Raw genomic sequence first — 22,889 nt, 5'->3', positions numbered from 1 at the left:
TATGATCTGATGAGTGCTGATCCTTTGACTGCTAGTGTAAGTTTATTGTTATGGGCTGAAAAGAGATGTAATAAAAAGTAGGAAAAGAGAAAATGCTTTTTGTTTTTGTTTTTTTTTTTCTCATCTGGAGTCTATCCAGTAAAGTCATGGAAAAAAGAAATTTCTAGGAAATAGGGGTACCATTTTCTGAAGTTTTATTTTTCTGTGCACTAAACAACATAAATCACTCTCTTCTCAGATTATTAGCATCACCCTAAGAGAACTGTAATAGATTATGGTGATGTTATCACATGCTTTTTTGCAAACACCGTAAGTAAAAATGTCCACTTTCATAATTGCACACACCAAAAAAAAGCCCAAGAACCTGGAAGCCCTTTTCATTGCTAACGCTCCTAGCTGGATAGGTTGAAGTGAGAAATAACTAATATGAGAACCTAAGTAATCAAAGTGTGGAGGCCATAACCAGAGGCTTGAAAATTGCTCCAGAATGACGAGTAAATATTCGTAGAATCTGTCTCTCATTATACCATCACACACAGTTTGTAGATAACATTGAGATGTAATTACTCTGTGTCAGGAGACAGGTGATGGGGAGAATCCTGTAATTCATGAGCTTCTGAGAAACCGATGTCTTTGTACCCTGTGTTTGTGTGTCTGTCTAAATGTCAAATGTTGGGAAGTTTTCTCTTGCCAGAATTGAGCAAGTCAGAGCCCATGTTTTCATATCTTCTATTTATTTTTAAGGTAAACATACTTGGATCATGTAAAAATACAAGCTGAAAACAGAAAAATTTAGTAGACGTAAGAGAATATAGGAGAAAATGGCATTTATTTTTCTTAATTTTTTTCTAAGGGCACTAAAAACCAACATTCAAGAATAACTTAAATAATTCTACCTCGCATTTGAGTATTGCTGTTCTGGTTTATTGTTGTCTTAAATGTCTTTTATCACAGTATTTCTCAGGTGTCCCATGCTTAACATGGGAAACTGGCTTGGTAGTCACGCCACTTAGTAAAATCAGATTCAAAATCATCCCTGTGCTTTAGTAAATGAATTACAAAATATCCTATATTAATTGCAACTATAATAATTATTAACAGTTAATCTCCTCTTTTATATGTGTAAAATCCATGATTATGCCACACAGGAAAAAGCTGTTTTGTAAGACTGTTACTGATCTGGGTCAGTATAATTAGAACATCTGTAGTGCTCTTTGTTGTATTGACTTTGATGAAAAAGGATCTTGAGAGTAAAGAATGCAGTTCTAGTTTATATGTAACCTTCGGTAAAGTCATCTAATCTCCCTCTGTATATTTTAGTATATATTTTGTAGATTATTATGTATACATTTGTATGCATTATGTGGCATAATGAAACTTCACACCTGTCTTGTTGACTGTGGAGGGCAAGTTCTTCATAACACTTGGCACCAGGGAGTTGTCTTGGAAAAATGCTAAACAAAGCAGTCTGCGCCAGCCAGAAAACAAGCTAACATTGAAGCGAAGTAGACAAACAGGGGTCTGGTGCTCATGTTGTTCTAGTCAGCAGTGGGGATGAATCCAGAATGATGGTACTGAGAGTTGGAAATGTTTTCAGCATCCTGAAGATAAGGTGCCCTTGGATATCAAGGACACAGCTCAAAATTCTTGACCTCCTCTGGGAATCTCAGCCTGAGAGTCGAACTCTTGATGAGTCAGTTGTTCACTTAAGATGAAGGCAAAACACGTCACTTGATTAGTCATAAATCAGCTTCGGAACTTTGTCTTTAGAGGGAGAAATCGTTTCTGGAAAGCTTACACGTACAAACTTGGGATTATGTCCCTCCACTCATACTCTTTTAGAGACTGAGATGAACAATGGGTGATAGTACTGACTGGCACCAGGGTGTGAGGCCAGGGCAGAGGGATGCTCACTGCTCCCTTTTGGAATTCTGTCCCTGATTAACCTCACCAGGGGGATGTGGAGCTCCAAAGGCGAAGTGCCACAACCCCATTGACAGTACACAACATCAAGTAGACCTCTTAAGCTAATGCTTATGATGTGGCTCTATTATTAATCTAATTTATGACTCTGTTATCTCACTGGTTTGGGAGGAAAGACAAAATAGATTACATGTCACTTGCATATACACCCTCTCAAAAAGTATGCTAGAAATTTTAAATTTCACCATAGGTCACATACTGGGTCATTGAGATAAATGCTGACTGGAAGGAAAGCTGAGTCAGTAATGCCCCATCACATCATACAAAGGCGAAATAATCAAGTTCGTCTTCACTTGTTATAATGTGGGTTTCCAATAAGTTTTAAATTCATAAAAACTGGTGCTTTGCCTGTATAAATTGAAGGAAAGGTATTAGATAAAGCACAGGAGTCTGGAGAGAACTCCTAATTTCCATCTCCATGTTCAGTTCCTCATTTTGTATTTTGCAGAATCAGAGTGCTGGAAGCCATATCGAGAGCTCACCTAATCTGTCCTCCTCGTCTGGGATATAATCATTATATATCTAACTGTAGTTCTTTTACAGATACCTGTGAAGTGGCTTTTTTTAAATTGTTTTGTGGGCTTTTTTTAAATTAATTTTTTAGCAGTGAGAATTCTTCAGTTCGGGATTCTTGGCAGTTCCAGTGCTTCACTATTCTAACTGATAGTGGGGTTTTCCAGCTACAGATTAAGAGACATAAACTTAGTTGAGCTGTCTACCTGTAGGTGTCTTCATGTCAGGTATTATTTAAGGAAATATTTCATTGAAGGTTCCGCTGCCTGCAGCAAAGAGCCATTTGTTGCACTCTGATTGTTGAGAATGGCGAGAGCCATTTGTTGCACTCTCAAGTAGGCGTCAATCATAGCAGAAGCCAGGCTGGAATGGTCAGTGGAAGTGGCATAGAGGTTACTTATAGACATCTAATTTTAGGTGGGTGAAGTTGAAGCCCACCCCAGACACCCAATTTAACTCACAAGTCATATTTTTAGACCTTTAGTGATCACTTTTGATTTGTCTCCAGGCCATCCATCAGTCGCTTCAAGCAATATGCTCTGGTTCAGTAATCATTTGAATGACAACTTCAATGAGAATGAAAGAAGGATTTTTAGAGTTTTAAATCATGTTCCTGTTTCAATGTCTAAGTAGGATGTTGGTCTCTTTTCTGCAATAACATGCTTGTTAACTCCAGTAAGCTTGGAGTTATTATCTGCTGTAATAACACTCCTCTGACCTGCTGTGTAACTAGTCATTACCATCTTGTGTGTGTGCAACTGATTATTCCTACACTTCCCAGGTTTTAATTTCATTTCTTTATGTGTTTTTCCTTGTTATTTATTGCACGCCTGTATTTTTTTATTTCAGGCAAGCAAAAGCCATGTATTCCTGTAAGGCCGAGCACAGTCATGAGCTGTCTTTCCCACAAGGGGCAATATTTTCCAATGGTAAGAGTTTTACATTATCTTTTTACATTTTTATATAGAATATATGTGTGCATATATACACATATATATATTACTGAGCTGATTATCCACAAGGTGAAGAGAGCATAATTCCATTTTCAAATCTCAGTTTTGCCCTGATTTTTCCATTGCTCTTGAATCAATACTGTCTAAATAAATCTATTAACCATATATAGGATCTTTTAACGATGTTAATTTATTGTAAATATGTTTTGTTTGTCTGGCTCTTTTTTTTTTTTTTTGCAGTGTATCCATCAGTGGAACCAGGCTGGTTAAAAGCAACTTATGAAGGCAAAACAGGACTCGTTCCTGAGAATTATGTTGTCTTTCTCTAGTATTCTTTAGTGGACAGCAATATCTTCATGGTATCCATGGTAACAAGTAATAAGCACTATGATTTTTATCTGACACAGATATGGGATCAGCCCGTTAGCTGAGCGGTAGATTTCCTTCAGATACTGCAGCCGCAGGTTACACGGCTCCCGCTCAACGGAACAGAATGTAATGAAACAGTTAACAGTTTCTGTACTGAAGACGGTACTCTGTTTAAATAACTTCCATTGTTTGCAAAAGGTTGTTCTGTTCTTCTTTTATGGGTAAGGAACACTAGAGCAATAAAAATCAAAAAAGTTGCCATTTAGCTGCAGACCTTCAGGTCCTGGGATGTTGCTCACAGAAGTGTGAAATTTAGAGGCAATGCACTCTATGATGTTTCTTGCAATCTATAGTATTTAATATGGAAAATTGTATTTTTTTCCACAATGTAACTAATGCTTCTATTGTGATCTGAATGCTCCCATAGAAAACTTGATTGTAAAATTAGTCCTAATCATTTCAAATATGAAATGAGTTTTCCATAAATCAGAAGTTGGAACTTCTGTTATTCTTTGAGATTAAAATGTGTTGTAGGACTTATGCAACTGATAATGAAATCAGTTTATACACTGCCTGAGCAGTAAGTGCTCATTCAAAATGTGATATGTTTAACAAATGTTTCATTCAAATACTTCTTAGATTTATTTCCTCCTCTCTATATCAGTATAGATAATACTAACAACCTTTATTTCTGTGATACCCATCATCGGGAAGAGATTCTCAGTGTATCTCAGAACAACAGCTGTGGAAAACAAGGAGATGCAGAATCTGGAATGACTGGTAGTCACGTGAAGTGAGCAGTGAAAAACAGCAGTCTGTTTTGAAACCTGAGATAAATTGTAACCAAGTCCTTTTCAAACTTTTTCCATTACAAGTAAGACAAATGGCCTGTGAAGTAGCTAATTTTATAAGCTATGGATGCTGAAAGCTCCATGTAGCAATAAAGTGTTTAGTATTATTGCTCCTGGCTTCTGCTAAACTATTTGACAAAGATTTCTCCCATTCCACAGAATAAAAAAGCCTTACTTTCCAAAGGTTTTGTAAAGACCCATTGATCGCTCCTGGTAGGACTGAAAAAAACCCACCAGCAACAACAATAACAACAACAACAAAAAACTCTCCAAAACCATAAGCAGCTTTTTAGATCTGAGCATCTTCCTTGCACACTTCGAGGGAAAACATGCACTGCTTGCTTGGCTAGTTACCATGCCCGACTGAAAAACAAGATATTTAAGCTCCATATTAGTAATTCTCTGGCATTAGTGCTACAGAAAGAATTCACTGTTTCATAGACCTGTCAAGGCTTAGTTCTTTCTTCAGTAACAGAAATCAATATATCAATTTTCCATTGATTTCAAAGTTGTACACTACTTCCAGAAAGTTTTAGGAAGAACTTCTGTTAGGATTAAAAAAATCAGTAATCTTTTAATTGCTTCTTTTTTCCTTCCATAGCCTTTTTCTTCTTTTACTTAGAAAATAAGATTTATTGCCAGCATAAAGCAGCACATCAGAACCTTCTTTACTTGCATGTAGAGCATGATGTCTGCAGAGCAATTCTGTGTTGAATTCAGGCTGGTGGCGAAAGCCTGCAGGATCCCTCGCCTTGCTAATTAAGTATCAAGGGGCAATCAGGGAAAGAGAGAGGCTGAAAGAGCATCCTCCCAAAAGTGATCTGCCTTTTCAGAGGGCAGGAGGTTGAGGACAGACCCCTTGAATTGGCGACTGACTGCTCTGGGTTCTTTCTTCATTCTGAACAGTTTAATTCCCAAATCACATTTGACTTCTCCTTAAGACCAGACCGTGTTCAGCGCATTGTGATGAAGGGCAGTGCCGGACATCGTCAGGCAGTGAAGGCAGACGTGTGTGTGCTCATCTCATTTCCCCAGAGCAGGTGTGGAAGGAAATGAAGGTCTTTTCTCACCAGATTGAGCCTTTCTTATGTTTAAGACAAGCCAAAATTTCTGAGTGTAAGCTACGCCTGAAACTGCCATTGCCCTGAGAAGATCAACATGGGTTTGGTTGTGTTTTTGCTGTATTGCACAATCCAGAGATGGCAGGCTGTCCAAAGCTCTGGTGACCTTCCCAGCAGCGCAGGGAGGGAGGCAGAGCCGAGAGCTGGAGCCCCAGCACGTGTCTCACCCGGGCAGAGAAGTGCAGCAGTCCGGGGAAAAATCCCAACTTCTGTGTATTTCACCGGGGTCAGTGGCAAACTGACCCGTGTTGAACATCCTTTGATGACCTCTTACACCTCTTCAGAGCAATTTAATTGTTGTGAAATTCTTGAGGAATGGTGAAATAGCACACACTCTTATTTGCTTTGTTTTTAGCCTGATTTAAAAAGAAGCGGGGCGAGGGGAAAGCTGACCATAGGTGATCTTACAGCCTGGGTATGTCTGGGTGTTCTCCAATATTGTATTTTGCAACCAGCTGATCTGAGTGCAAGCTAGAGGACTCAAAGATGCTAAATTCATTAAAAATTTTGTAAAACTGCAAAGTTCAGTTACAGATTAAGTAGAGCCTGTGAGTGCTGAGGGAAAGGTTGTAGAAAGACCTGGAGGAATCCCTGTGGTGTTTTGTCTGTTCCCCTTCATTCATCTCACATTAGACACAAAACTGAATTGCAGAAGACAGCTCGATAAGAAACTGGATCTCCTTCATCCTTCTGCTCACAAAACAAATCTGTATTTTCCTCTGTGAGACTCTGCACTTTCTCAGGCCCTTCTTCTGAACCAGCCATGATGGTCACAAATAATTTTAAAGTAGCTTAGTTTTAAAACAGCATTTACATCCAGAAAAGGTTATGCTCATTCTTAATTACAGTTAAGCACGATGAGCAAGGTTTTTCATATTTTTGAAATGTGTTATGGTTTTTCTGTTCCTCTCTTCTGTGGTACACAACAAGCACTTTCTGTATATTCTCACTGCTGGGTTGGGGGTGCCCCAGCTCTTCCTTGACTTCCCAGGAGGGAGTTTCTCTCTACAAGAAGCTGCACAATGAACTGGAAAGTTAAGTAACGAGGTGTTCAAATGAGGGAGAGGGCAGCACCAAAGCTTGTCTGATGATGATACTCTCAGGCCTGACCAAAAATGTCTTCTGATAATAGCAGAGGATCAGAAGTCTGTTTAACATTTAAAGGAAGATACAATATCTTGATAGTGCATTACCAGAAAATTAGGCAAGCTGGATTAAGTTACTTGACAGTATTGATTTACTGTGTTTTTTATGAGTCAGATTCCCGCTACAAGCAAAGCTTGTGCAATATTTTTATTATAATTATTTTTATCCTTCCTAAAAGGATGCAGCATTTTTTTTTTCCAAATGTCACTGTAGAACTCAAGGTAGATGGTCACAATTCATATTGTGGTTTCTGTTTATCTTGTGGAAATAATGTCTGTACCCACAACCTAAGTAATTAGCCATGTTTTTTCTTTGTTAAACCTTTTGATACATGTTGCAGTACAACATGAATCCATAGTGTGAAGGACTGATATATTGTATGATAAATATGTAAAGTATATTAATATTTTATATTCACACTTTTTATTAATGATGATAAAGATGAAAAAATATTTTTGGTGTAATTCCTATGAGTTCAGTATTAAAATGTCTTTGCCATATTTTGGCATTTAGAGTTCTATGTAACAAAATGCTTAAATTAAACCATAGCTATCACGTATGTCCCTAACTGACCTATAAAGTCCATTGTTCAACTATTTCTGGAAAAATATTATGCACAGATTTGCTGACCAGCGCTATTCTATGATAGTAATAGTAACTTATTTTCCTTTTACATGCTTTATGGTGCTAATCTCTATTCTTTGCCTATAATTAGATTGAATTGTAAAGTGCCCTTAGGAAAGATATGTAAGGAGAGGAAAAGTTGCCAAATTCGGCAGTTCAGAACAAAAACTACAACAATAACAAAAAGCATTGTATGGCAGTAATTTGATTTTTTTTTTTTGTTACATTTCTCCACTGGTCTATTTTCTACTTGATAAAATTGCATCAGAATAAATAATGAAACTAGAAAGCATATTGTTCTTCAAACTTCTTTTGCTAAGGCAGCGGTTTGTGCAATTTTGGGTTGAGCAGCGAGAAGAGAAACCCCAGTAGGGGAGCACATCCTCCAGGCTGGGGTGGATCTTCTCCACTGACGGAAACTCCCAAAGCTCTCATGAAGCCCAAGCCAGACCTTCGGCAATTTGTAGTGAGGGTTTGCTGGCCAGAAGCCCCCAGAAAGTAAAGGGAATATTCTGCTAATGGGGTAACGTGATACAGCTTGGCATTATCCCTTCTTTCAGCATAGTGCCCTGTATGAATTATTCAATGAGCAGAGATGAGGCTGTAGGCAAAGCTCAGCCTCGCTCCGTGTGGTCACACAGCCCCGACAGCCGCTGCTGCCGCGGCCGCTCCAGAGCCCGGCTCTTGGTCTGGCTCTTGGTCCGGCTCTTGGTCCGACGCTTGGTCCGGCTGTGTCCATGCAAGGCAGGAGGTCTCGGTTTCGGAGAAGATTTTTCACAGGCTTTGGGAGTTTGCTTTGTTTTGGTTTAATAAGGTGCTTGGTATCCAAACAGCTACTAATTCAATGTTGTAATTTGGTCACTGAAGATCATAGCGTTGTTTTTCTTGTCCTGTATGTGGCAGTATTTAATAAGCCATTGGATGATCCTTGTTAAATTTTACATATAGGGAATGGTGCTTCAACCCTCGGGTGTCTCAGCTGAAAGCTGTTCTGCATCTGAGCTTTTTGCAAGTGTTTTACTGGGAGTTCTCATTTAAGTTCTGACACTAAAGATAGCACCACGGTCTCAGCACTACAAGTTTCTGTTATAGCAAAGGGCAAAGCAGCTAAACAGGGCACATGGATGGTTTCAATTTTCAATTGTATTTATAACAATTTTGAAGGTATTAGAGTTTATAGGGGTTGCTTTAGATACTATATGGTATTTTAATAGGAAAGTATATACAATCAATAACTATATATATATTTAATAAAGTCCTACTAAATTATCTTATTGAACTCTCTGTTTATTTTGTAGTGTGGTTTCAATAATTATCTGCACTCTGTATATATCTACATGTAAATAACTGGCATGACATGCATAAGCTGACTTGCAGACATAATTCTATGTTGTACCTTACACTGTATTTCAAAAATTTGAAAAAAAAAAAAAAAAGTTTTTCAAAATAAAATGCCTTTCTGCACAAACTGGTTTCTTTATTATTTTTAAATTTGTCTCTGGTTCAGCCTTTTCTTTTGTCCAATAAATAACACTTGTGTGCTACTTCCATCCATACCTGCATTTTTCAGTGGTTTCACCCATGAGGATGCTTTACATGGAGGACTTTACTCCTAACATTGAGCAATAGGTATGTGGATGAATACTAGACAATGTCACCTGTTGTCCTGGTCACATGGAAGTCTCCAAAGATATGGCTTTTGAGGAAAAGAAAATAACAACTTTGCACATTAGGTAAAAAGAAACACAGCGGTTGGTGAGGTCTTTGCCGCTGAAAATGAGCAGGTGGGCAGCTGGCGGGAGCGGGGTTTGGTGACCTCTGGAGATCATCTAGTCCAACCCACCTGCTAAAGCAGGTTCACCAGAGCAGATCGCACAGGAATGTGTCCAGGTGGGTTTGAATGTCTCCAAAGAAGGAGACTTCACAACCTCTCTGGGCAGCCTGTTCCAGGGCTCTGGCACCCTCAAAGTAAAGAAGTTTCTCCTCATATTCAGATGGAATCTCGTATGTTCCAGTCTGTGCCCGTTGCCCCTCATCCTATCGTTGGGCACCACTGAAAGAATCTGGTCCCATCCTCTTGACACCCACCCTTGAGATGTTTATAAACACTGATGAGATCCCTTCCCAGCTTCTCTTCTCCAGGCTGAACAGACCCAGCTCTCTCAGTCTATTCTCATTAGAAAGATGCTCCAGGCCCTTAATTATCTTCATAGCTCACCGCTGGACTCCCTCCAGTATTCCCTTGTCCCTCTTAAGCTCCTACCGTTTCTCCAAAGCTTTTCACCTCAGGGACCGCAGCTTTTCTAGCCCTCAGGAGGGAGTTCTTTCTATTGCCACCTGTGCCCAAGGCGAGGGCAGTGGTGGGGTGACCTGTCTCACCTTTCTCCTGAAGGGACTCCAAAAACTCAAGAGGCTTTTATACCCCTGAGGCAATCAGGCTTTCTTATGATATTAACTAAAAATGACCAGCCAGCTGATAAACTCTTTCCATGCCCGCTGTGTGGTCAGGCCTGGCTGCTGCCTGCACCCCCGGGCTGCCCGCCTGAGCCAGGGCACGTTTGCCCAGGCGCTGTCCCTGCAGCTGCCCCAGGGACACGGGATCCTGCACCCCGCAGCTCAGGGCAAGGGGAAGGGTCTCCATGGCAGGGACGGGAGAACGCGACCGGGCTGGTGAAGTGGTGACCGGGCCGTGTTGGCTCTGCTGGAAACCTGAGGAGAAGGGGCTGCAATGGGGGCTTAGGGCTGAGCTGTAACTTCTTGCCTTTACTTGGATCTTACTGAACTTACTGGGGCGTAACAGCGATGACATAACCTGTCACCAGAAAAAGGTTCTGTGACTGACCCTGTCACCACTCGTTCACCGAAACGCTCCCCAGCACTATGGGCACTTTAGGGAAGTGGGCGAATCTGAGGGCAGCAGCGCAGCTGAGCACGGATGCCAGGAGGTACCTGACCTGCCCTCCCGCGCCCGGCAGGTTGGGAGTAGATCTGCCACCTGTGCCCGTACCCGTATCGGTGCCTGGGGCCGGCACGTAGGGCTGGAGTCACCTCTGCTCCCAGAGACCGTGGGCGCACACGTGGTGAGAGCTGCCAGAGCCAGCCCTGCACAGCGAGCAGGCACGCGGGGAAATGAAGAATATGTGCGTTTCGATAGTTCATCAAAAATGATCGGTCATCATAGGTTTTATGTTAAAAATCCGAAATAAAGCAGTGGGTTTTTTCTATTAGAGCTTTCTACCGTCTCCCATGAGGTTGCAGGCTACATGGATTTCAGATCCTTTAATCTGCAGGAGTGAACACAGACTATTTTGTGATCTATACAAAGTCTTAAAATAGATCTTATCACTCATTTTCCCAGTGTCTATAGGGCCATTTTACTTGGCATGGAATAACTAAGATTTTTCTCTGTTTCTGGAATCAAATGTTCTGGCTTGCTATATTTTGACATTTCAGTAAGCATTTAAAAGTAAAAAGATATTCCTCTTAAACTAACTCAGTGTTGCTTATTATTGCTGAACGGATGAGACACTACCTGTGTTTCTCACCGGAAAGAGTGAAGAGGGAGTTCATCACTTGGTTGCATTAAGACGCTTTATTACAGCACGTGATTCTTGTCTGTTTGGAAAAGTGGATCTCCTGGTCCAGGGGCTTCATTGCTTGATATGCCTACAGTGTGGAGCATAGAGCGGTTGACTTGTGGAATAGTTACGGTATAAAGCGGACACCAGAGTGATCCGTGGCCACGTGGAGCCTCTGCAGCGCTCGGCCGAGGGGCAGCAGGATGCAGCCGGGGGCTGCAGCCGGGGTGACCGTGACCCCCGCGCTCGTGAAGAGGAGAAATGTGGGTGATGCAAGGAAACGGCACAGGCACGGGCTGAGCAGGCTGCAAAGTCAGCTCAGGTCCCGGTTGGGAGCGTTGTCTCATGAATCGGGCACTATCCATTCCTTCGAAACTTCCCTGCGTTTCTAACACGAACACTATGCTTATTAAAGACAGTAAATAAGGTATGTGCACTTTCATCTTTTAAAATTTTACTTCACATCTATAAAGCTTTTCCTGTGTAATTTGGATTGATCACTGATAAGGAAAAGAAGTATTCAAAGATTTTCTTGGCTTCTTTTGTAATGGTTGGTTGCTTTTCTATTGTATTTATGGCAACAAGCTCAAAAGCTGAGCTAGCCTAGAGCAAGTGCCTTTGCCAAAGATCACTGTGTGCTTTTCAATGTAAACATGCCAGGATTCATGGGAACATCGAGTGACCTCCACAGCCGGTACAGAAAGGAGTCTTAATTCACTTGAAAGCACTTTGGTAATTGGAATACATCTTTCTGCCAGTATAATTGAGGAGCTGATTAGTTAGACTTAGCACGGGTGTATTTCATTTAAAATTACTGTTAATGGCTCTTGGGTGCCCTTAGAAGGGATTAGAGTCCCATCTGAATGAAAAACACCAGCGATTTATTTTTGTTGATGGTCATTGCTTTTGCCTTCTTACCAAAAGGAAAAAAACCACCCCACGTTCAAAGGGAAACATGCGGCTTACCTGGATTGCGGGTATTTTCAAACGGAGAGCGGAAACGCAATGCTCCCCGCTACGGCGGGCACGGGCTCCGGCCCCTCCAGCGGGCAGGGGGCTGAGGGCTGGGGGGCTCGGACTGGCTGGGCTGGGGGGCAGACGGGGGGTGTGCGGCGTGCCTGGCACAGCAGGAGCCCCATGCTACAGCCAAGCTCATTTTCGGGGTTCTACAGCCCAGACGTGACCGTGTGCTCGCGGCATTGCTGGGGAAGCGCCAGCGTGTGCCGTGAGCAGGTGAGGTAACTGCGCGGTGGGAAGCCCCATGAGAAACCTCGCAGAGGACAGTTCACAAACCCGGGCGGAAGAAAGATAAGAAACGTGAGCTTGGTCAACCTAGACGGTGTTCCTCCAAATAAATTAACGGGCGAGCAGGACACAACTGGTTCCCAGAATGAAACAAATGCTGTTTGGAAGGGCCTCACAAGAAGATAACAAAGATTAGGGTTTCAGCGTGCCTGAGCTGAGCACAAAGCGCTGGGAACGGAGGCTGAGAAAGCGGTGATGACGCTGTCCTGAATTAAAACAAGCAGGATGCAAGGAAAATCCACCAAAAAAAAAGCATCTAGGGGCTTTGGCAGCACCTTCCAGGGACATCTGAAGGAAGCGGGTAGAGAGCATAAGACCTCAAGGAGATTTAGGTGCAAACAAATTGTTTTGGGCAGCGGTGATGCAACTAAATCCTTACATAAAACTACAGCTTAAATAGTCATTGTAAGTTTATTATTTCCTGCTGTTGCTGTTGGTGGGGGGATGCTTACGTTTGGTCCTGAGAAATAATGTTTCTCTTCTGTCATTATGACAAATTGTGCCTGCCTTGGATGGCAAAACCAGTGATTTGGCACAATGACCTGCCTGCTGTTACCAGCCCAGCATCAGGCACCTCCCCAGGCCCTTCCTTGGGCAATTTGCAGTGAGTGCCGTGGGTGTTTCACGCAGCTTCCAGCGGTGAGTGGTGACACCGGTGTGTTTTGGAATGGGTCCTTCTCCCTGCCCTCCCTATCCTCCTGTAGTTCAGATGATGCAAAACAAGCAAGCACAATTAATTTTACCTTTGGAGCGAGGCAGAACTGAGTTGTAAGAAGAGTCCAGGTTCTGCTACCACTGAAGCCTTTCTTTAATAATTTTTTCTCATCTTTGTTTAAATGATGCCTTGAAACATTTCCCCACTGAATGAACTGGGAAGCCAAATGTCCAGATATCTGTAAGTGCATCAGCATGAGAAACTCAGGCGAATGCTCTTGTGCTTTTTTTAGCTATCAGCAATTAGCTCTGCTGGGTGTTTTTTTATCCAGACAGAAACCGAAGGAACAGTGCTTCTCTATCACGATGTTATTTGTGCGCATCTCTCACAAACAGCTCCTCTCCTGCATGCAGCAGGAACAACCACAGCTCTTTGCTTTTCACAGTTTCCAAGGTCAGCCTTCCCCTGTACGACACAGAACGTTTGAGTGGAACAGCGGTAACACAAAGCCCATCGCCGTGGGTGATGTAGGACAAGGGACCGCCTCATAGCGCCGCCTCAACCTTGGCTTGGTTTGGTGCCTTCTCCAGTGCTGCAGCATCTTTATTATTGACACATACAAAGGAAAATGATGGTTTCATCTGAATTATGGCATGGCAAGATCTCTGGCACTGCTTACTTCTTTCACTTAGATAACAAAGTAGCAGGGCTGTCTTCCCTGTGAGCAGCAGATGAGTATTGCAAGAACTCATCAGTATGTTTAAGTGGAAGTTCGCCTGCACTGTGCAGAGATGAATCAGTCTCCGTAGCGCCTGCATCATTACTGAGTCTGAGATGTTACAATGAGAAAACACCTTGTTTAGGCAGACTCTTATTAGCTAAAGGATAAAGCAAAGGGCTTAAACATCTCATTTCAAATAATGAGTAACATTACTTTGCTCTTTATACCCTTCCATTATCATGCCTGTTAAAAAAAAAGACACACACCACAAACACAAACCCAAAACCATTTTTGAGCAAGAGTATGCATTCAGCCTGAATTTGGATGTAGCACATATACACAAAGTCATTCGTCTCACCAGAGGTACAGCATTGCATAAATAAATAATTGGAGACTAAATAAAGGTACCAGTGCAGTCCTGAACTGAATGCGTATTTAAGTTGGAGCATGGCCTTAAACTTTGACACCTTGTAGTTCTTCAGTGTCTCAAAAATCCTTTATTTTCTTCTATGTGCTAGCTGATAGTAGGACTTTCACTTTAAAGAAATTCATACATATTTTTGTACTGATCAAATGTCTTCCACTATTGTTTAATACCGCATGGAATGTTTTAAAACTAAATTCATTTGGACAAAATCATCTATGTGGTAAATCCCAGCCTGGTCGAACTGTTCATGATGTGCACATGGAGTGCTTGATACTCTCTAGGAGATCGATTCACAAGAACGAGGACGTTCAGAAATGAAACTGAAACATCACTTTCGAGATGTACTGTATTATGTGGAAATAACGTGGAAAAGTATCGTTGCTGCTGGCGCAGTTAATGCTGCTCTGAGGGCACATGAACATTGCAGCGTATCCTTAGCAGCCGCGGCACCAGCCCAGACCTGAATGACCAGTGCTCCCGCAGAACGAGAGGGGAGCTGGTGTCCCCGTGGCAGGAGCCCACGCGTCCCAGCCATCCCACCCGGCCCCAGCCCCGGCCCTTGCCCGTTGGGAGGTGTTAGTGATGGGGAAACGATCACATTAGTGCTGCAGCCAGGACCCCAAAAGCCAGAGCTGACGTTCCCTGTTGGGGCAACCAAGAAAAGGTGACACCAGGCAACCTCAACAACCCCTCTGTGCCGGGCAGCAGGGGAGGAGTCGGGTGCCCCGGGGCTGGGGATCGCACGGTGGGCAGCGTCTGGCTACTCTCAAAACCCCGCTATAAAATATACATAAATTTGTATGTTGCTGTACTAGTTGTGTTTCTACTTGGACATATTTTGTCTGATAAGGAGAGGCAGCAGAGCGCCAGGGCCCCTGCTCCCCATCAGCACCTGTAGCTGCTGCTGCAGTGCATCCACCTACCGCAGTGCAAGTCACACTTGTTCATGATTTTTTCCTTTCTGTGTATTTATGATGGAAGATCAGCAATGCATTGTAACTTATTTTTCTTTTTTTATATGCTAGCAGTTTGACAGTTTGTAATTTTTACTAAAATCATTACCTTCCACACGAGTAAAAAAAAAATGAATTATTGTCTCCCATTCTTTGAGCCTCGTAGAGGATCTGAATTGAAAACAAAATGGAAAGTAATTCCCCCTTCCCCATCTGGGTTTAAATTCAGTAAATAAGCACTGGGTGTGTTGTCTCTAACCTGGAGCTGCCAAAGTAATCAAATAGAAATGAGCCTCCCTCGTGGGTGCTGCTCCGTGTAGCTTTTCCAGCCAGGGGCAACGGGGACTTAAACACTTCTCGTACTACTGCAAAGTAAGCACATCGCCAATTTATTGGACATGACACAACGCAGCTAGACAACAACTTTACAAAAATACTTCAAAGCTATTATTTTAGATGTACAAATATATAGATGCAAGTTCCTCTTCACTGGAAAATACAGAAATCTTATACAAGTTTCTTTTAAAAAAATTAATAGCAATAAACCATAAATTATGGCCATCATGGTCTTGAATGTTAGATACAGAAAAACACTAACACCAGCCCAAATATGACTCAAAGTTCAGGATTATTTGGCTTTTTTCATGGAATTTTCCATCAAGGATTACAAAGCCTCCACAACATGCTCATGCATTACACATCCAAGTAATCTTTGGGAAAGAAAGTGTGTTGAGGGCAGCGAGGGGAGAATAAACATTTTACAAATATGGCATGTAGAGTTTATCCAAAATTCAGAAACTGCAAGAGACCATGTATTGCAAAAGTCCCCAGCCTGGTTTTTCATCCTTGGGTTTTCCTCTATTATGTAGTTTTTCTTAAAATTAATGGCTGTCTTCAGGGAAGGCTTTAAGGATACTTTAATTGAAAAATCTTCTTAAAGTAATATTTTCAGAATTTCATAGGTTTGGGGTTTTTTTAATGTCAGAGGTTTACAACCTTGCTTTGTGAGAAGACAACTAGAAACATGACCTGTATTACAAAGTTTGAGAAAGGACAGTGGTTTCTGCACACCAGTAAAATATAAGCTGGCTGTAGCCACCGCTATGAACTGCATATAACAGCAAACCCAATGCCAACAATCTTGTGCAAAATTATCCTAAGTGAACTGGCCAGTGCACAGCATGACTATATTGTGGGCTGAGCTTCGGGATATGAAACTTCCAGTTAAATTTTTAAGTGAAAAGCCTTGTCATCCTCAGCTGGCCAACCCATGGTGTGTGGTGACAACAGTCCCGAAAGATGATGTTCCCGTCCACAGTGCACAAAGCCGTCACCATGGACCCCAACCCACGGCCGCCACACCCCGACTCCTTGGGCATACCAAGTGATGTGAAACTTACCCGATTCTGCTGTCACATCTCTTCTGTTTATTAGTTTATAATTTTTGTCAAGTGTGTTGTACTTTGGTCTATCAAATAATATGCCTACATAGACCAGCAAAATCCACGTCTTACTGTTACAAATGTTGCTGGGATCCGGGAAAATGGTTGGGAACATGTTAATTGCTCTACAGATATCTTTGTCATTGCTCTGAAAGGGAAACACCACATTTCAGATACAACATCTCCAAATATTTCTACCAAAAGGAAGGTTCCTCCTTGTAACAGCCTGCCACCCGCTAGCCTGACATCTCAATTCCTTCACTGACAGTTTAAGTTGGGATCCCGACTTCTCTGAGCTAGAGATGAAAACTCATTTCACTCAAACTGCTTTTGATTCATAATGATGCACGAAGTGAATTATGATATTTATATAAATACATTTATTTATACAAAGGGTATGTACTAATAGTAATGTGTCCACCCCGCACATCCACCCAATCACTTGGGCAGCGTCTGGAGCCGGGCGCAGGGACGGTGTCACAGCATCTGCCTGTTTCCGTATGTGTGTCTGCATGTCTGTGATCTTAAACTATGTATGGCAGCTGTGCCTGCTCCATGTTCCCTAGTTGTCAGAAAAAGTACTGTGTGAAACACTACTATTTGTAGTGACTGCTTTAACTATACATTTATATATATTTGGTAACAGCTGCAGTCAACTGCCTTTTAAATAGATGTATCTATTTGAGGGAATTTATAAAGTTCATGGCTTTATGGTTTTCAAAGATTATATGACTCCTTGGAGCTTTTGGAAAGGAATTAGGGATCCTATTAAATTTTAGTATTCAATCAGCCTTATTCGGGCACTATATAATATAATCATACACTCCTTTGAAATAAAATTGGCTTTTAAAACTGCATAGTGGTTGCAGATCATTGGGTGTTTCTTTCTCAGGTACCCTAAGCAAAAGCATTTACACACCTTTCTGAAGGCACAATGCCATGTTTATGTCTGTTTGGTGCTCTGCTTATTCAAACTCCACACAGCCACAACAGACCCGCTGGAATAAATCAGGATTTTTGAACAGTGCTATGATGAGAACATTGTTCTCAACTGGAGGCATTGCACATCAGAGTCTCAGACTGGACAGAAACCAACACTACAAGGTATGGAATGTGAGAGCATTACTCTATTTTTATCTAGTATATAGGCATATGTGAAAACTGTACATGCAATATGGAATGAGCAACTTACACTGATGTTCATAGAAGTGTCACCTGTGTAACACGAGGGTCCTTGTACTGGTCTGCCCAGTTACTTCTGTCTTGATGGCAAAGATATTTATTATGCCCACGAGATGCCTTTCATCCCTCGTTTGAAAGTACGCAGTCATGGAGGTCACTGTGCAGAGCTCTGGATTCCTGTAAATTACATCTTTCTTCTTCCTCAATATAGCAAAAAGAGATTTTAGTACTAAACTGGCTGGGTGGATATTCAAATTGAGCTGTGGGAAAATGCAATAGAGTGAGACTACTCAAATGACACTGTGAGAACTTCCTCACTGAAATGCGTGAATGCCAAACTAGTGGAACCATTGTACCTGTAGATGTGAAAGGGTAATTTAGTTTTCATGGTCAGAAAAACATGATCTATGGCTAAGAGACTTGTGATGGTATTTTTACAATGAGCACAGCTCAGAGTGGCAAAGAACTGAAATGTTGCCAGTTTTAAATGATAAACTAGAATTAAAAGAAAGCTCACCACTCCTTGACATCCTTTATATTCTGTAAATACCTGGTACAGAGCATTCTGGGCCCAACCCAGGAAAAAAATGCCTAAATGTGAATGAAAAAATACATCGAGGGAGCAGCTCTGCTCATGTACTGAAGTTATGCAACTACTGCGTTAGTTCCAACAGCACTGAAAGATTATTTTCTGAGGGTTATGTTCTCTTTAAGGTGAACAGCCAGCTAAATTTTAACTTAGTTATTATTATCCACGCAGTTATCTTCTACTGCGTGTTTCTGTCCAAGCATCTGAAAAGCTCCAGTACCACACTGCACGTAAATAACATCAATCTAATAAATTAATAGCATTCATTGAAAAAAAATCTCATAATTTTAAAATAAAAAACACCTAAAATAGGACTTTCCCCCCCCCCGCCTGCTTTTCATCTTCCAAGGAGGAAAAGAGCTAAATTAAAAACAAACCCTCTGGTCAAGTCAGGTCATCATGACACAAAGCAGTACAAACCAATAAATCCCACGATGCTGACAGTCCAGCCTGGCAGGGCGCACACAGGCTTTTGAGCTGTGGAAAGCTGGGAGGGCTTTGGTGCTTGGCTCTGTGGCTAAAAACTGACTTATCGGAAGGAGAGAAAGGTCAGCGTGCCACAAATGGCCTGTCAGGCAAGAAACATGTACTTGGAGTTGCACCACTGCATGGGTGGAGAGCAGCCGCGTCCCCTCCTGCTCTGGGGATAAACCAAGCTTAAGTTTTGTGCAGGCAGGAGAGCAGGGGAAGGAAGGATCCCTACAGATATACTGTTCATGCTACTGATATGTCACTGATAAAGGAGATAAATATTTGGTTTCAGATAGGAACATGGGAAAGCAGCTGACCTTCCCAATAGAGATAATTGAGAGAGACATCTTACTGTACTTTAAAAGAAAAAAAACCCAAAAACCTAAGGTATTAATGAAGCATTGACTGGTCAGAAAACAACAACAGAACTCCCAGCTTCTCTACTGTAGATCTGACCCAAGAAAACACAACTGCAGTACAGCTGAAGGAACAGCTAGAGTTCAAAAATCCCTAAGCTTCAGTTTATTGTGCACACATACACCAAGACCATTCCAAAGCGCCATGAAATCAACTGAAAGTTTCTCAGACTGCATTTCCCCCTGTGACAGACGAGGTGTTGATGAGCCCACATTCCCCTTTCCCTACAGGCTGGTCAAAACTGTTGATCCAGCTGAGATCTGTGACAACGCGAGCCAAGCGTTTGGCCTTTTGCATTTCTTGGAGCACAGCAGGTACAACTGTGAAGGAACTTGGTGTGAAGGATCAGGACAGCTTGCCGGGGCTGGAGGTCTCCTCTCCTCCGCACCACAGTGTCACAGCTCTCCAAACACAGCCGAGCTCTGCAACCTGCAAAAGTCTTTAAAAACTACAAATGCGACACCTTTATAAAGCCGAGTAACAACAGCGGAGCTCAAAGGAAACGGCTGACCATGGTTTTGTTTGCTTCACTGGAGTACCAGCAGTCAAAAATACCTAAACTGTACAGAACAGGAGGGGCTTAGCTTCAGGCATAGCTGGCATTATTTAGTGTAAGACAAAGAACTTTTCATGACAGCTCAGACAAAAAGTTATGTCTGCAATGTGCAGAAGATGGTAAGCTTTTTGTTAGTACAACAGGTCTCATACCTTTAAAATGTCATCAGACACATCGTAAACATCGGAAAACAAAAAAGTCCATCTGCCAAAACCTCTTATTTTTAGTACGCAAAATGCAACATAAGAAGATCCAGCATTGTTATGCCTTGTCCAGCGTATTGAGAAGCAATACAGGATGGTTTGTAAAGCTCAGATCAAAAAAGACCTTAATATTTAAACAAATACTAATGCAGAGAAATACAGATAACTAAAACATCTGGTACTATCTAAAAAACTCCAAGAAAAAATTAGTTTGCTGATGGACGCTGCTGTAGTGTTGGAAAGTCACAGTACAGGAGATTCCTGTAGGCAAGGAAGCGATCATGGGGTTTGGTCACTGTTCGTGGGGTCTGTGTAATCCAGAGCAAATGATGGTATCGAAATGGAGACTCAAGGCAATTTTATAAATTGGGCTCAAGGCTGGAAGTTCTCAAAGTAAAACAGTTTCTTGTAACTTCAGACAATCAAGTAATGAATGCAGGACTTTCAAATTCACATAGCAGTGACATTTAGCCAATCTTGTTCTGTTTCGTGTAGCACATTTATCATGACCATGAAGTTCTGGGTTTTTTTCTGTCAGCTAAAGATCTTTAAGAAATAAAATTTGAAAATGTTTTTAACCTTTGCGGTCTATTCCCAAAAGGCATCTATTTTTCCTTTTTGCTTATGCCTTTGAGGCAAATATAAAGCATTTCAGACTAATCTGCCGTATTTATGGGACACGGTGACATGGGAGCCACTTGGAACAAACTTTAGGCATTTAGTAAAAGGCAGATGCAGGCTGATCTGGGGCATTGCTAAGGCAAGTATACTGCCTGCTCCATTTTCCAACTTCAGAATTAGGATGTCAAGGAATATTATTTAGTGTGGGAAGTTTCTGTTAGAATTTTAATCTAAACAGTAACATAGAGAGTCTGTTTATTCAATGGTAAATCATGTGGCAATGCTTCAATTTCCAAAGAATGCATGAAAATATTGTTGTTACACAAATGTAGAATGGTCGAAATGGACGTTTTTACTAAGTTTCACAATTACTAAATACAAATACAAAGAAAAATAAAGAAAACAAAACTTCATATGTAGAAATAAAGAATTTTGTGTTATTTATTAAAACATAATTGCCTTAAGGATCACAGTTAAAAGTCAGACTGTATTGAATATGAAAGAAATTGCTTGTCTCTGGGCAGATAGAAATGACGAATCTAGTCAACTAACAGAAAAGTCTGCTTACACCGTTTCATCTAGAGCTGTGTCTTCACACAAACTCTAGTGAGTTTTGGACAATTAAGTGGGAATCTCAAAAACATTTTTATCCCCAGACATAATGTAGCTTCTTCTTGCTTAGCTTTAGGAAATGCTAAATAAGAAGATACCTTTAGATCTACCTTTAGTTGTCAGTTGTTGACATTTTTTTCGAGAATCGGGACATAATTTTTATGAACAAGTAATATCACTTATACTTGTAATGAGGGGCACCCTGATTTAATCTGGGATACTGAACTTACATCCAACGGGCCTTTGTTCACGTGACAAGGATATGTCTGTATTTGCACCATCAACGTTATGTTGTCAGGTGGTGGGTGCATCCCACATGGAGTGGGGAAGAGCCAAAGCACAAGGCCAGCAAGTACCAAAGTACCTTTCCTACGTTGTTAGAGAATTTGAGAATCATTTTTAGTCACTGGCAAAATTTGTGGTATTTTAATACATTCTTCTTGTGCTTTATCCGTTCCGCTGTTGTTTGAATATGTCAACGATTTACTGCCTTAAATCCATGAGTTGCTCCATATTCACATCAAAGGAACAAACATCACCACATTATAACGTTTCAGTCTTCTTGAATGTATAAAGCTCATTTAGTCCGATTCCTCTTTTACAGTTGTCCCAATTATAATGGCATGCCTTTAAAATATAAAATATGTAACTCCGCGAAATAGTACTGAAATGAGCCAGATGTGTATCAAAATGTTTGTAGTCATATTTTCCATTTCTTTTTGCATTTAATCTCACTATAATTTGATGTTAATGACCGTTTGAGTATTCAGCAGTGGAATTCAAAACATTAAGACTATTAAGAGTTGTAGTCAGTGAAAACATCTCTATTTAAAGCTTCTGAAATACAGAATTTTAAAGATGATGAATTTAAGATAGCTAAGTGATTTTTAGCTTTAATAAGTGCTGAACTTTTAAGGAAAATAACAAAAACCAAAGCTGAGTTGGTTTGCATACACATCACTTCTAGTGCAATACACACTGATGTTTTCCTAAGCTTTCCCATTTTTGAAGGAGAGCTGCACCAAATGGCGCAGAGAACAGGATGCCGAACTGAGAGTTTCCATGCTGTATGAGCACAGACAAGAATATGAATATGAATGTATATTCTGTGGCTAGCACTTCAGTCACTCATGAAGGTATTGCAGTGACATCTACTGAACTCTAGACAGCCAACTTTGAAAGGATATTTCTGTGAGGCAGATTACATAATAAAAAGTGAAATACCCATGAAAATATGTGGGCACTATTTATTTTAATTTCTCCAAAATATTGTATTATGCACATGCCCACATGTACCCACGCACGCAATGTACTAAAGTAAAAAGTTTACACCATGTCATACCAGAAATTTTAGAGCATGTAAGAAAAATGTATAACTGTTCTTAGAAATCTGAAAACTCTATTCATTGTCATGCTTAAGCATATCTAAAAAGCAACCTAGCCGAGTTTACAAAACATTTCTTACCACTGTTGTGATTTTTGCAGTTAAGGAATCAGGAACTCACAATATGTACATCAAGCTTAAATGACTTGTGTATGTTACAAGTATAAAGCAGTAGGCAGGGTAAATATGACAAATATACTGAAGTCCTGACAT

At 41.1% G+C, this 22,889-nt stretch overlaps 1 protein-coding gene across 1 annotated transcript in view; it reads left to right on the top strand.

Moving 5' to 3' along the window:
• Positions 1–5,207, top strand: part of ARHGAP42 (Rho GTPase activating protein 42) — a 155,906-nt gene extending 150,699 nt beyond the window's left edge. Inside the window, exons 23-24 of the mRNA XM_065638471.1 lie at positions 3,346–3,425; positions 3,690–5,207. Of these exons, the coding sequence (XP_065494543.1) occupies positions 3,346–3,425; positions 3,690–3,778 (169 nt within the window). The 3' untranslated portion in view covers positions 3,779–5,207. The remainder of the gene's footprint in view (positions 1–3,345; positions 3,426–3,689) is intronic.
• Positions 5,208–22,889: the final 17,682 nt, after the last annotated feature.

This window comes from Caloenas nicobarica, chromosome 1, assembly GCF_036013445.1.
Source record: "Caloenas nicobarica isolate bCalNic1 chromosome 1, bCalNic1.hap1, whole genome shotgun sequence".
Taxonomy (NCBI): domain Eukaryota; kingdom Metazoa; phylum Chordata; class Aves; order Columbiformes; family Columbidae; genus Caloenas; species Caloenas nicobarica.
This window is presented reverse-complemented; position numbering and strand designations above follow the sequence as displayed.